The following is a 13,675-nucleotide window of genomic DNA, read 5'->3' on the forward strand; positions in this document are numbered from 1 at the left end:
TAAATTTATGGCGGGGGCGGGGGGGGGGGGAGAAAGCCATTGACTTAAAGGGTTATACATCATTTGGGGAGTTTATTTTGGGACCTTAACTTACATAGATAATTTATACTTTACTAAAATGTGAAGGAAATTTCTTAGAAATATGTGCTGGGACCAGACAAAATATTTGTAACTACTGCATTTTGTTTCTCCACTACCCCCTTCTTCCTCCATGTACTTTCCTTTGTTACAACAGTGCCACATGAAACCTATGATGGTGACACACAGTAGGTTTAGAAATAGGTTTCACTATTATGATACACATTATAATGTAACATAGAATTAGTACATATAAGAAAATAAGAGGACATGAATTATAAAAATAAAACCCTAATAATTATTATTACAAACATTTAAATAAAACTCAGAAGAATCTCAGCTGAAATATTTTCTCAAAAAAAACCCAAAATCAATAATTCTCTTTCTAGATAGGGCATACTGCACACATTAATAGCTTTGCTTTCAATCAATTTATTTCCCAACTTCAGTGAAAAGTGATTTAAATACCCAACGGATTTTTACAGCCAACTGAATTTATAGTATTTTTACTGGGAATTTATATTTTATAACAAGTTTTATTTCTAAGTAGGATTAAGTTGAGAAGAACATACTGATTCATCTTCACTGATTGTTCTGTCTGAATAGTCTTCCTTTTCTGAATCTTCTGACATCTCTTCCAATATTTGGCTCGAAATTTATTATGTAGGTAGGCTGTAAAACAATTTGTAAGGAACTTACTTGACAGTTTTCTTTTTAAGTACACACTAAACGTGTACCCCCAAATATATTCAATTTTATTTAATTAACAGTGACAACAGGCTTCTCTAAAATTAAGACACAGCTAATTAAACCTTTAATTTCAAAGATTTGAAGAAATTCTCCATTTTTATAAGATAGAGACAAGTCAGAATAAGACAAATCACGTAAATAATTCAATTGAAAAAGGAATTTCCAGGGTACATAACCAAATCCTAGACTTACAGTTAAATGCCACACAGCGATAGCGAGTTCAGAATGATTCTGACGCACTGAAAAGCTCATGCATCAGAGAAAAATTACAGTTACTTATTCAGGTAGTGAGTTGTAGCAATACAGTTAATTTTTTTTTCGGCTTAGTTTTCATTTGACCAAAAGTTCAAATGACGGTAGGTTTTTTCCTCTATATTTTGGTTAATATTCTGTAGACTGTCTCTGTTCTAATATTCGATCATATTAGTCTTACTGGAATAGTTAACTTACTTCAATAGTTATCAGAAGGTTGTATCGACAATGACCTCTTAAGTGGTAATTAAGACAATGAAATAATAGAAATTCCTTGTCAAGAGTCTACTATTTTTGAGAGACCAAAGGAATTTACTAATTTCGAATCTACTAGTTTATGCTCCTCTCTACAAAAAGTGGGTTTTCGAGCGTGGACCACAAACAATACAGCCCAAGCTCCATAGCGAATAACTTTACGAATGCCACAGAGAAGTCTGTCTTACGGGTGACACCTTCAGTAGTAAGAGACTGAAGTTTCCGTCTGGGGATCACAACTCCGAATTTGGAAAACTGGACTGGCATAAATCTTGATTCTGTTTCCTTACATGAGCGTATGAGGCGCACCAACGTGCTGACCTACTGCGGAGTAAAACCTGAGCTTCAGGAAAGGCACACACACAGATGGATCCAATAAGCGCTCCGTGCGCACCTTCCACGTCAGAAGCGAGAGAGGCCACAGCAGGCGCGGCCTCGCCCAGCGGCGCCGCGGCAGTCTCGGCGCAGGAACGATGACTTCCCTTCTTGGCGGGAAGGACGATGAAGCCACAATTCCTGGTGGCGAAGTTTTCCTCCCACACTCGGCGACACGGCAGTGCAGGGAGGGGCGCCTTTTCTGGGCGCGCTCGTTTCGCGCAGGGACTTTCCCTCTCTGCACTTCACTGTCCCGCCTCGGCCTCCTCACTCTCGCCTCGAGTCCCACGGTCAGGCCAGTAGTCCCTTCCGTGCGCCGGGAGCAGCCGTTCTGCCCGTGATACCTACAGCCCAGCGACTGGAAAGAACGCTGCCGCTGCCGTTTAGCAGCCCTAGCCACGCCCTTCATCACGTAGCGCAGCACTCGTTACCAGGGCAACGGGCTCAACCTCGCGAGACCTCAGACGGGTCAGCTACGCGGGATTTCGGCTGAAGGAAAGGAAAAGCTCGGAGGATGTGGCTGACTAGCAGCAGAGGAGTGGGCGTCAAAGGGCATCCCGAGGGGCGGGAAGGTAGAGAGCAGGGGGCTGGCGGGAAATTTTAGGGGTGGAGGCAGGGCAGCTATTTGTCCCTACGGTTCTGCACATCGGTTGTTTGCCGTATCTGTCCCTTCTTCGAGCAGACACTAGGGCAGACTGGTTAAGACTTTTGCTTTGTTGATCTTCAGTTGTATCCACACCGAGTTGCGTTTTGCACGGTTGTGTGACTAATGATCTTTATTGGATTCGGAAAAAGAGACTTTTTAAATATTTGATGGAAGAGTCCTAGATTTTCTTGGGTGAGCTTGCAAGATTATTATTAGCTCAGAGATTCTTTAAGTATAATAATCGTTAGCTAACGTATCAAGAACATCTTCGGGGACACTATGCAAATCACTTTACATGTATTGTCTCATCTAATTAAATATGATCTTTCCATAACAGATTTAGCCATTATTCCTGTACATCCCACCTTGATTTCCCCCTGGTCTGTAGCTTAGTGGATAATTTATTTAGAATACTTTTCCAAGTAGACCTAAAAATAAGTCTTTAAATGTTTAGTGCCTGCACGAGGCATTATGTGTCATGAGATTTGTAATACTGTAGAAATGGAGATAATGGAAAAGTAAAATAAAGGGCAAAGCAATAGCTTAAACATGAGGTTAATAGCCTCTGCTTAAATTTTGTTAGTTTCCAAAAAGTAACATGTTCTTTGAGGTCAGTGATTTAGAAAATTGGACCTTCCAGAAAAAGAAATAGAGCAGGTATTAGATCACACTTTCTTGAAAATCAATTACCCTTTATAATTGTACCTTGTTTTATGTAATACATATGTTACTAAAGGTGACATGCATAGAGAATTTTTACATACGGAATCTATTTTTCTGTTGGATTTTAGAGTCATGATTGCAAGCCATAGTGTCAGACACACAAGGTGAAACTCCAAGAAATGATCTAACCAGGTTACACAAGAAATTAATGGCAGAGCTGGGACTTAAATCTCAAGATTTTTAGTCCAAATATTTACATGATCATATTTCAAGTAATCCTACAGAGAAAAATTAGTGCATAATAAAAATAGGAATTCAAAAAAACCTTTGAAAATTGTATTTATTCACTCTTTCATTAATTCAACAAATATTTATTCAATGCCTACTAATTGCCAGGGACTGTTCCCAGTGTAATAAAATGGACATTCCTTGTGGAGGTTATGTACTACTGAGAGAAGAAAGACCAATACTTGAAAAAAGCACTCAGGTGATGAAAATTGCTGTGGCGAGAAATAAGGGAAAAATAAAGAGCATAGAGTGCTCTAGTGGGTGGGCCTTGGTAGGGGTGGCTCTCTTGATGGAGTGTCCAGGAAAGTCTCTCTGAGCAGGCTTTTGAGCAGAGACCTGAAGCAAGTAAAGGGATGAGCCACGTGGATGCCTAGAGGAAGACCTTGGCAGGCAGGGGAAACAGCAAGTACAAAGGCTCTGAGAGAAAATCATGTTATGAATTATACTAGGCAGTACTGTTTCGTTGAAGCTTAGCTGGAGTCAGTACATTTTAAGAAAAGAGATTTCATTAGGACCTCTTTCTTCCCCAGATAAATTTAAAATGATTTTCTTAAGCACCTGTTCCTTTTTAACTTTTTTTTTTTTAAACTTACTCTCCTATTCTAGACAGTAGAATATAGTGGAAATAAATTCTTTGCCTTTAAGTGCAAGTGGAAGGAAGACCTGCAGTAAACTTCAACCAGGGACTTTGATGTCGGTCTGAGTTTTTGTTCTCCTTTTCTCTGATCTTATCAGAGAAGGTTATGGGACATACTCCTTATGGAGCCAGCTTCTGCTTCCTGGGAAGGCAGCTTTGCCTGTGCAGCAACCTTTCCTCCTCCAATTTTTTGATGCATTCATCACCTCTAAGCCTGCAGTATAAAAGGCAATATAGTAAGAGTAAGAAAAGAGGAAAAGAAAAACCAAAACAGTACTCCAAAAGGCACAATTATTGGTGTGGGAATCAGGAGGAAAAAGGTCATGTTAGCAACATGGCCAAATGTAAATTGCGTTAGGAATGTGATTTATTTTGTGTGATTATATCATTTTGAATTTGTTGAGCAGAGGCTTACGTGAGCATATGAGGTGACTAGGGAAGTCAAAGTTATTTATGACATCACAGAAGTTAGTGGTTATGTGGCTGTAGAGGCCTTGTCATAATTTGGCTGAGGAAGCCATACTGGATCCTGGGAGCCTTGGGGTCATCTAGTACCCGTCAGGCCTTCCTCAGACTGTCAGGGTCTAGGATGTTCCAGTGTAGGGCCAAACCACTCCAACAGTTTCCAGATCTTAAGATCTGTCCCAGCCAGTCAACTAACCAAGACTTAGCTCAAAGGCCATCCCCTACGTGAAGTCTTTCCTGATCCCTCTATCATTGGTAGAATACTTACACTGTTAGTTTATGTACTATGTCTAAATTTGGGGACTATAGTGAAGTATTATTCTTCTGAACACTTGGAAATGAGGTAGTAAGAATGCCCCCAGCCTGTTCAACAATGAACAGATAGGATAAATCACCTCAAAAGAGAAAGTTGGCTCCCAGGCTCAGGGTGAAGTTTCATGATAAAAAACATGAAATGGTACCCGCCCCCCACTGCCACCAGTAAGTGCACCTGAACTGTGCAACGGTGAAATCCCCCTTCTCATTAAGGACGTGTTGGCCAGATCCCACAACTTTTCAGCCACTTCCTTTCATTTTCATATTTAAGACTTCGTTCTGGTATTTGGTATTAAGTACACTTTAAACTTCAATTTCAAACTTGATTCAATGCCCTCCTCCTCATTACCCCCTAGATCTGTCCCTAGCTCTGGTGACTGAGGAAGTGGGAGGGAATTGGTGTTTTGCTATTTACATTCATCCCCTATTTCTTCTGAGTGCTAGTTCCTTGTTGTGTTAGGAGGAGTAAGGGCTGGGGGGAAAAAGGCAGATATCTCCTTAACTGGGCCAGATTGCAGTCTGCATCGTTGGTCTCCAGGGCTGTTATTGGTCCTTGTCCGTGTGCTTCAAGAGGAGCATGGTGGCCCCAACCTGCCACCTGACAAGGGGCTTTCTTCAAGACATGCTCCTCGGAAATAGCAATCTCTTGTGAGGAATTAGGGAGAACAGAGGTTAGAATCTTTGATTCTTTATTTACTACCTCATAATTAATTTGGTTTGCATAAGGATCCAAATTTCTGTTTCCATGTACTTTTCTTCCAGTATTTGCTTATGTTAGTACTTGGCAAAGGTAGTTTGTAGAAAATAAATGTTTTACTGAAATAGTAATGTTGATTTTGGCAAACACTTTTCTCATTAGGAAGGCAAAGCTAATAGCCATTGCATTTATCCATGGACTCTAGTCTAAATGGACATGCATCTAAAACTAAAGATATACAAAGGTTGAAAGTGAAGGGGTGGAGAAAGTTATATATACAAGTACACACACACACACACACACACACACAGATTGAAAGTAAAAGGGGAAAGTAAAGTTATATCATACAAGTGCTAACCAAAAGAAAGCCATGGTAGCAATGTTAAGAACAGAAAAAATAAACTTTAAGGCAAAAATCTTTGTTACAAATAGAGGGTCACTTCATAATATTAAAAATATTCAATTCACTTGGAAGATAAAATGATTCTAGATTTTGGTGTATGCACCAAAAACATGACTTTAAATATGAAAGCAAATTTAACAGAATTACAAGGAGAAACAGACAAATCCATAATTATAGAGGGAGATTTTCACATTTCCAATTCAGTAACAGCTAGAACAAAGGAACAAAAAAAATCCAGTAATGATATAGAATGTTTGGACAACATGATTAATAAGCTTGAATACAAATAGACACAGCACTCAGATAAAGACCTTGTTAGGCCATCTCCTCACTCCCGTGGAAGAACACATATTTAGGGTCATGAGATTTTCATTTCTTAACCATCCTTCCATTTGGAGCACACATGCAAGCAAGAGTAGAAAAAAAACCCTACAATACAGACCAGTTTCTACATCACACAGAAGACTGTCACATCTTTGAGCTCAAACCCTGAAGACACACAAGCTTAATGTTCATCCAGCCCTAATCCTATCAGTTTGGTATTAGTACTACAGATTGCATTATTTTCATTACTTAATTTTGTGATTGACTTTGATGATAACATTGTCTAAACTTAGACCCCTTCTTGTTAGAATGTAGAAGTCAAAAGTATTAATTATTGGGTTGGCCTAAAAGTTCGTTCGCGTTTTTCCATAACATCATACGGTGTTTTTTAAGTTACCGTAATTTTGTTAACTCGTCAATTTTATGAACAAGATTTAGCGGACTGTTCAGGGCCTCCCGACTCACAATTTAAAACCTTTGTGAGAAAAGCCTCAGATTTCAAGTAGTGCTACATAAATATATAAAATTACTGGGACTTCCCTGGTGGTCTAGTGGTTAACACTCCACACTCCCAGTGCAGGGGGACCGGGTTTGATCCCTGGTCAGGGAACTAGATCCCGCATGCCTCAACTAAGAGCCCGCATGCCGTAAGTAAAAGAGCCTGCATGCCGCAACTAAAGATCCCACATGCCGCATCTAAAACCTGGCGCAGCCACATAAATATTAAAAAAAAATACTATGAAAAAATATCTTTGGATTTAAAGGTAATCGCCAGTGCCTTGCAAATAGTAACTATTCTACAAACAAACAGTATATATTAAATGGGTATTTCTACTGTAAAAGACAATGCCTTTGGGAAAACAGTACTGCCAAAGTAGGTGCCAGAGGGGTGACATGTGACTACACTGGGAATGAGAAGGAGGATGAAGGAACATTTGATAATGTGTTTTTTTGAAGAAGGTTTTCAATCCCCCTTTTCAACCTTTTCTATATATGTTTGATCAGTTGTCTCTACCAGAGCAATTTTTATTTTTTAATAAATTTATTTATTTTTGGTTGCGTTGGGTCTTCGCTGCTGCGCGCGGGCTTTCTCTAGTTGCGGCAAGCGGGGGCTACTCTTCGTTGCGGTGCATGGGCTTCTCATTGCAGTGGCTTCTCTTGTTGTGGAGCACGGGCTCTAGGCGCGTGGGCTTCAGTAGTTGTGGCGCATGGGCTCAGTAGTTGTGGCTCGCGGGCTCTAGAGCGCAGACTCAGTAGCTGTGGCACACAGGCTTAGTTGCCTCGCGGCATGTGGGATCTTCCTGGACCAGGGCTCGAACCCGTGTCCCCTGCATTGGCAGGCGGATTCTTAACCACTGCGCCACCAGGGGAGTCCCTACCAGAGCAATTTTTAATATTTTGTTGGAAAATTGCCTGTAATAAGTATTTAAAAATATGAAATGGCTTTCCTCTTTAAAGAATGAAACCAAGACTCAATCTGAAATATGAATTTTGCTATACCATCATCTTTATTACATCAGATAGAACTCTTGTAATCAATATAGTACATAAAAATAAGTGAGGCAAAGACATTTGGAGGAATTCCATTTATTGTGGATGCATTTTCACAATATATATTTATTGCAGCGATCAATTATCAGTGAAAAATATCGTGTTTATAAAATTTTTAGGAATGGCAGATTCACAGAACATGCTAGTCACCTTGCAGTTTTACTTCTTAAAAAGATAACAGAGAGAATTGTAATCAAACAAGTAAACAAGGAATTTTTCAAGAAATTAAATCCAAACTGAACAAAATTCTAACCCTAAAGCTTATTCCATCCAAATATTGGAATAAAAGTCAGGATCGATCGATATATTCTCTTCTTAAATTTAGACTTTCTAGAAAAAAACATAAAATAGTGATCAGGAGAGGCTCTTATTCAAAAGTACAACAAAGAAATGTTATCTCGCCATAGGCCTTAGTTCAAACTTTGATCCATTTCACTCGAATGCTGGGAGTCAATGCCAACTCAGGCACTGCATGTGAATTCTGGTTCATCTTACCATAGACTCATGTCTACTCTGTCATGGTTGGGTGACTTATGCAATATTGCTGGCTTTACTTTCTTCGGCCCAGATGTGCTAAAAGCTAGAGGATTCAACAACTCTACTGATTTATGAGGAAAATGGACTTTGGAAGGCACTGGTCACTCCTCATGCCAGCCCTACCCTGGCTGGCTCTCCCAGGGGAACACTGTGGATTAGAAAAGAGTCATTTGGGAGGCTCCCTCATTGTGGTAGGAATTGAGACTAAGACAATTTTGGCAAGTCATGAGGTATACGTTTATAGCACTACACTATATGTATATCTCTATGCTAGAACATATTGCCAAGACACTGGAGTACTCTTTTATCATCTATTGTGAAGAACAGATGAACGCTTATTAGCTAAAATAAGATCTGATACCTGGATTGGGTGTGTACAAATGACGAGTTGATAGACTCTTAGGGAAAAAGGTAAAACTAATAAAAATTACATATATTTTTTGAAAGTTCAACACATTACCAACTTATGGCAAGTGCCAATGACTAATAAAGGTAGAAAAGTTTAACTAAAAAGATGTTTCAGTATGTTAAAGATGGAAGTACTGTCATGACTCCTAAATATTGGCTTTTGCTTACTTTTCTGCTTCCAGAGATTACCCAAAGTTGGTCGTAGTACACCTATTCATGGAATTCCAATCTGTACAACTTTGCCACTAAAATTCTCGTCTTTAAATTTTAGAGAAGGAAGAGACCTCAGACATCATCTAAGCCAACCGATTGTGAACTTGATACTTAAGAATGAAGTTTGGAGCAAGCTTTGAGATTTAGTACGATTCACACTGGACTTCAAGACTGCTTTTAATTATAAACTAAATACTATGCTTTATAGAAAATGTCAATTCATTTTGACACTTCTAATCTCTTTCTTATAGGTTATTGGGCATTGGAAACATATCGATACCTATTCTGCCATGTTTCTATTGGCAAATATGAAATATTAATATAATATTGTGATTTTTAATTTTTAAAAAGCAGTGATATTGGCTAGTTACAGGGACATACTGCTAAATATAATAGCCTAGCACATAAAAAAGCCTTCTACCATTAGTGTGTTTGTATATGTGTATGCACATACATACATGATCACGTCATCTAAAATGTGGTTCACTATCACTACCAAAGAAATCCACAAAGCAACCAACCTAAAGAAATCAGTACCACTGTCAGCTAACATCAAAATCCAATTTAGATATTCATCAGCATGAAAAAAGTAATACCTTAAGGTATTACCTTAAGTACATCTTTTTTTTTTTTAAAGACAATCATTATTGTAGTATCTAAAATCTGAAATGGGTGACTTTCACAAAGTGTTATAATTGCCTACTAAGATAATTTCTTCCATGCTTTATTCTAAAGTGCAGAAACAACATGATTTCTGTATTTAAAAAACAAAAAAAAAACACTATGGTTCATTTTTCTGGATACTGCACACATTCCTCAGGCAATTTTCAACTTGAATCCCCTGTTGTTGACTTCCGATGTGGTTAATATCACTGTTCAGACACAGAGTTATGATGATCAGTAGAAAAGTCTCTATTTCACAGCATGGGTTTCTTTAGAAACAGGCTCCTGTGCAAAGGCAATACTTTTACCATGAACATCTCTAGACCGTGATTATTAAATATAGTGATAATATACATGGGTTTACTGGGATAATGAAAAACAAAACAAAAGGAAATGAACCCAATTTAGTAAATCAACATAAATATAAAACAGAGCAAATTAGCCCTCTTCAACTGAGCTGGTCCGGCATCTTGAGCGGCTACTTTGGGTTCTTTCTTGAACTGTCTCAAACCTGCTAAGAGAAGAGAGCTTTAAGTCGTCAGGCCATGGTGTTTCAGCCAGACATTTTGTGTCAGAATTTAAAAAAAAAAAAGATAATATGGCAGGAATAAATGTCTATGAAAGGGAGGATTATTTTTGGCATTCGATTCAAATATGCTCCTCTTCTTTCAGGCTATCCTTTCTTCTGTTGGTTTTTTTTCTTTCCTCTTTCTTTCTTCTTTATATTCCCCTTTTCATATCTTGATCTTGAGCCTTGCTCATAGCATTCAGGGTCAAGGAGGTTTTTTTTAAACACTACTTACTACAAGGGCCAGGACTCTATAATGTGTGTTCCAGGACAGGCACGCATGACTGAATGGCTGTCTCAGCCACATCAAGGCATGATAGTAAACTGGACTATGCTTATCTTTAGTGTTCTCCTATTTTTTCATTTCCTACCTCCTATTCTTATGCCCCTACCCTTGAAACTTATCTGACCAATGGCCTTATTGTACACCATTTCTTTCCCTCAGCTAGCTGCTAAAAATTCTTGCTGAGGTATTCACAAATGTTAAAGTGTTATGAATCTGCAATTTCAAATGTGTTGTATAGTTTCATTTCAAAGGGATTACTGCGTGATACTAATGAATTTGACATTTTGGACCAAAGGAGCTACCTACTTTGCTACCTCACAAACTCAGCTCTGGGCCTGCTGGTTATGTTATTATTATTACTATAGAAAGAGTTTTGTGGTATAGACCAAGGAGGAGGGGGCAGTATGTATGTGTATGAAGTCTCACCCTGCCACCGTCCCACCTTGTACCACACACATTATTGCATAATTCCAGGGAGTACCATTCATGTTGTATGTGAGTGGTGTTCTCTGAGACCTACCATTCCAGATCATATCTTTACTCTACTTCCTAGAACCCTGGTTCAGAGGAATGTTGTCCAGAGGGGATCTATTAAACCTGTGATGATGGCCTATGGACAGCCGACCCCCCCCTACTCAGAAAGGAGGCTATATAAACATTTAGACTGTCATTTCTGAAAGGTCGTTTCGAGAAGGGTCATAATGGCTTAGGCCAACACAAGTTCATTCTTTGTTTAAAAAAAAAACAACTACAAAATGATTCCCCTCCATTCCACCAGAAGAAAATTGTACAAGGAACTTTAGAACTGCTGAATATGCAATCCTAAAAAAAAGCAGCATGTATAAGGGTTAAGAACGCAGGCTCAGAACAGACTGCCTGAATTTAATCCAGGCTTTGCTCCTTATTTGCTGTGTGACTTTGAGAGAGGTACTTAATGTCTCTGTGCCTCATTCTCCTTAACTCTAAATGGGGGTAATAATAATGGTGATTGGAGAGTCAAATGAGATAATGTAGGTTGAGAAGGCATATGGGGATGCTCATTACATTTTAGTGGTTTGTAATGGTGAAAATTATTACTGGTACTTTGAATATATCTAGCAGTTATTTAGAAAACTTAACTAATGGAGAAGATGTAACACACTCAGGAAGCTGCACCAGACTTATCAGCACGTCATAGAAAGTAGGAAAGAGGAAGCAATTCTCTCCCTTTGGTGAGCTGTAGAGATTCTTCAGTTGCCTTTGAGATGTTCTTCAGTCCTGAGTTTGCTTAAAAAGTGCTTCTGGGTATAGAGCTCTACATCAGCCCATAAGCAGTTTATTCTAATCTTACTTATTGTCACTCTCTGATTTTTCTCTTTTCAATTTTCCCTCTACCAAGAGAGAAGAGTGGAATTATTACTTGAATGGGGAATTAGGAGTTGAATTAGCTCCTTGTACAACAAGGGGTCCTATTTTTAGTTTGTGCATCATTTAGATATTGACCACAGGCCACTTTGTGAAGGATGAGCAGAAGGCCAAAGAAAGACAAATCCAAGCATTCTCAGCCATTAGTTTTCATAGGGTAGCAAATTTTGCTAACTTTTGAATATTATTTCAATTTTTTTTGCCATATCAGCCTTGAGTCCTAGGCTGCTGGCAATGTAACCCCTTAGAATGGTTCCAGAAAGCAGCTTTGAAACTACTCAAGGAGACAGACATTCTTTCCTAGGTGATCTGCAAATTCTGATTTCCAAGCCTGGACCTTGTAAGGAAATGTAGACCATGGTTATACCACACAGCCTTCTGTTTTCAACACCCCTACCACTATGGTGTTTCTAGAATGTCTTACTGGGAGCCATCCCACGGATCTAGACTATTCACCTTGTATGACTGACAAACCTACCATGCTGAAGGCTCCGTGACATTGCCTTTCACGGTACCATACACAAGTCTTTAGAAACTGATGGTTACCCAGACAAGACTCTGTGGATCAGCATTATTTCTTTTCTGACCCTGGGACAGCATACTGCAGGATACAGCAGGAAGAGAACCTGTGGAAAACAAATCTTCCGGTAGATTACCTTAGTGGGGGAAGTGACCTTGTCCACAGATTGCTTTTCCCAGAGGTTCCGCTTGCCAGATACGTCTCCTGGCCTCAAATCCTAATGAAGAGAAAGCAGAAAAAAATGATGGGTGGCTCTTCATATTTTCTGGCCAGGTCTAAATAAATCACCACATCTGTTGTTTGTTTATTTGTTTAATACACTTTATCCTAGTCATCTGAAATGGGTTGAATCAAAAGGATCGTTAGCCATTGTTTGTTTGTTTGTTTTAACATCTTTATTGGGGTATAATTGCTTTACAATGGTGTGTTAGTTTCCGCTTTATAACAAAGTGAATCCGTTATACATATACATATGTTCCCATATCTCTTCCCTCTTGAGTCTCCCTCCCTCCCACCCTCCCTATCCCACCCCTCCAGGCGGTCACAAAGCACCTAGCCGATATCCCTGTGCCATGCGGCTGCTTCCCACTAGCTATTTTATATGGACCCTGACCTATGCTGTGACAGGAGAATGGGCTGAAACTATCCAGCATTTAGGTCCTGTCATTCACCAAGGACATAACTGTTTATTGACCAGTAAAATTGGAATATAAGCATATTTAAAATGAGATAGCCAATTTTTAACTTTCTATGTCCTTAGAAGTGAATCGAGCATAGGTTAGTTTTAAATAATTTTGAGGGGGTTGGATAAGGACCTCACCCCTTGCCAATTAACTTTTCTTTGGTGCCTTGCCCATGGCCCCCAGCCCTTATGAATTTAACGTGTACCAGCTGGACTTCCAGTGGCCAACACTGCATCTCTTTGCATGAGGACTTCCTCTGGCTGCAGATGCCCACTTTGCTCCCAGGAGGCAGGCTGGACATCCAGAGAGTTAACACCCCCGGGAGCAGTCTTCAGCCACTCACCCATGAGATTTGGTGCAAGAATATTTCTCAGACTCGCTCACGCCTCAGGTAGGATAACTCGGAAGCATGTGTTTTCTGGTGGCTTTCAGGCTTTCCCAGCAGGATTATGTTTAACAGCCCACGTAGTGACTTGCTTAATAAACATTCTTTATTGGCTGACTTCTTTTCCTGCCTCACTTCCTGTAGTGTTTTCTTCATGTCTCAAGTAAACTACTTGCACACGAACCACTATTTTAGGGTTTGCTTCTGGGCAGCCCAATCTAAGACATTTTTCTAATTGCATTTTCCTCAGATTAGAATCATTTTGTGTTTCCTGAGGAGCAAGGGGTAATTCAGAAGTGTATCAGGAGC

General features: G+C 39.4%; 2 protein-coding genes across 8 annotated transcripts in view; both read right to left on the minus strand.

Moving 5' to 3' along the window:
• AGBL3 (ATP/GTP binding protein like 3) overlaps window positions 1-1,076 on the minus strand; it is a 105,101-nt gene extending 104,025 nt beyond the window's left edge. The window contains 2 exon segments of the mRNA XM_032642618.1: window positions 651-750; window positions 1,021-1,076. Of these exon segments, the coding sequence (XP_032498509.1) occupies window positions 651-710 (60 nt within the window). The 5' untranslated portion in view covers window positions 711-750; window positions 1,021-1,076.
• A 6,557-nt stretch (window positions 1,077-7,633) lies between these two features.
• Window positions 7,634-13,675, minus strand: part of CALD1 (caldesmon 1) — a 181,401-nt gene continuing 175,359 nt past the window's right edge. For 3 of the 7 annotated variants that reach the window (XM_032642604.1, XM_032642607.1, XM_032642606.1), the window contains 2 exons: window positions 12,435-12,515; window positions 7,634-10,031 (listed from right to left, as the gene is read on the minus strand). In XM_032642604.1, the coding sequence (XP_032498495.1) occupies window positions 10,026-10,031; window positions 12,435-12,515 (87 nt within the window). In that variant the 3' untranslated portion in view covers window positions 7,634-10,025. Of the gene's footprint in view, window positions 12,516-13,675 lie in introns of all 7 variants that reach the window. The other 4 variants (XM_032642600.1, XM_032642605.1, XM_032642601.1 and 1 more) reach the window with 2 other exon arrangements.

This window comes from Phocoena sinus, chromosome 9 (assembly GCF_008692025.1).
Source record: "Phocoena sinus isolate mPhoSin1 chromosome 9, mPhoSin1.pri, whole genome shotgun sequence".
NCBI classification, from domain to species: domain Eukaryota; kingdom Metazoa; phylum Chordata; class Mammalia; order Artiodactyla; family Phocoenidae; genus Phocoena; species Phocoena sinus.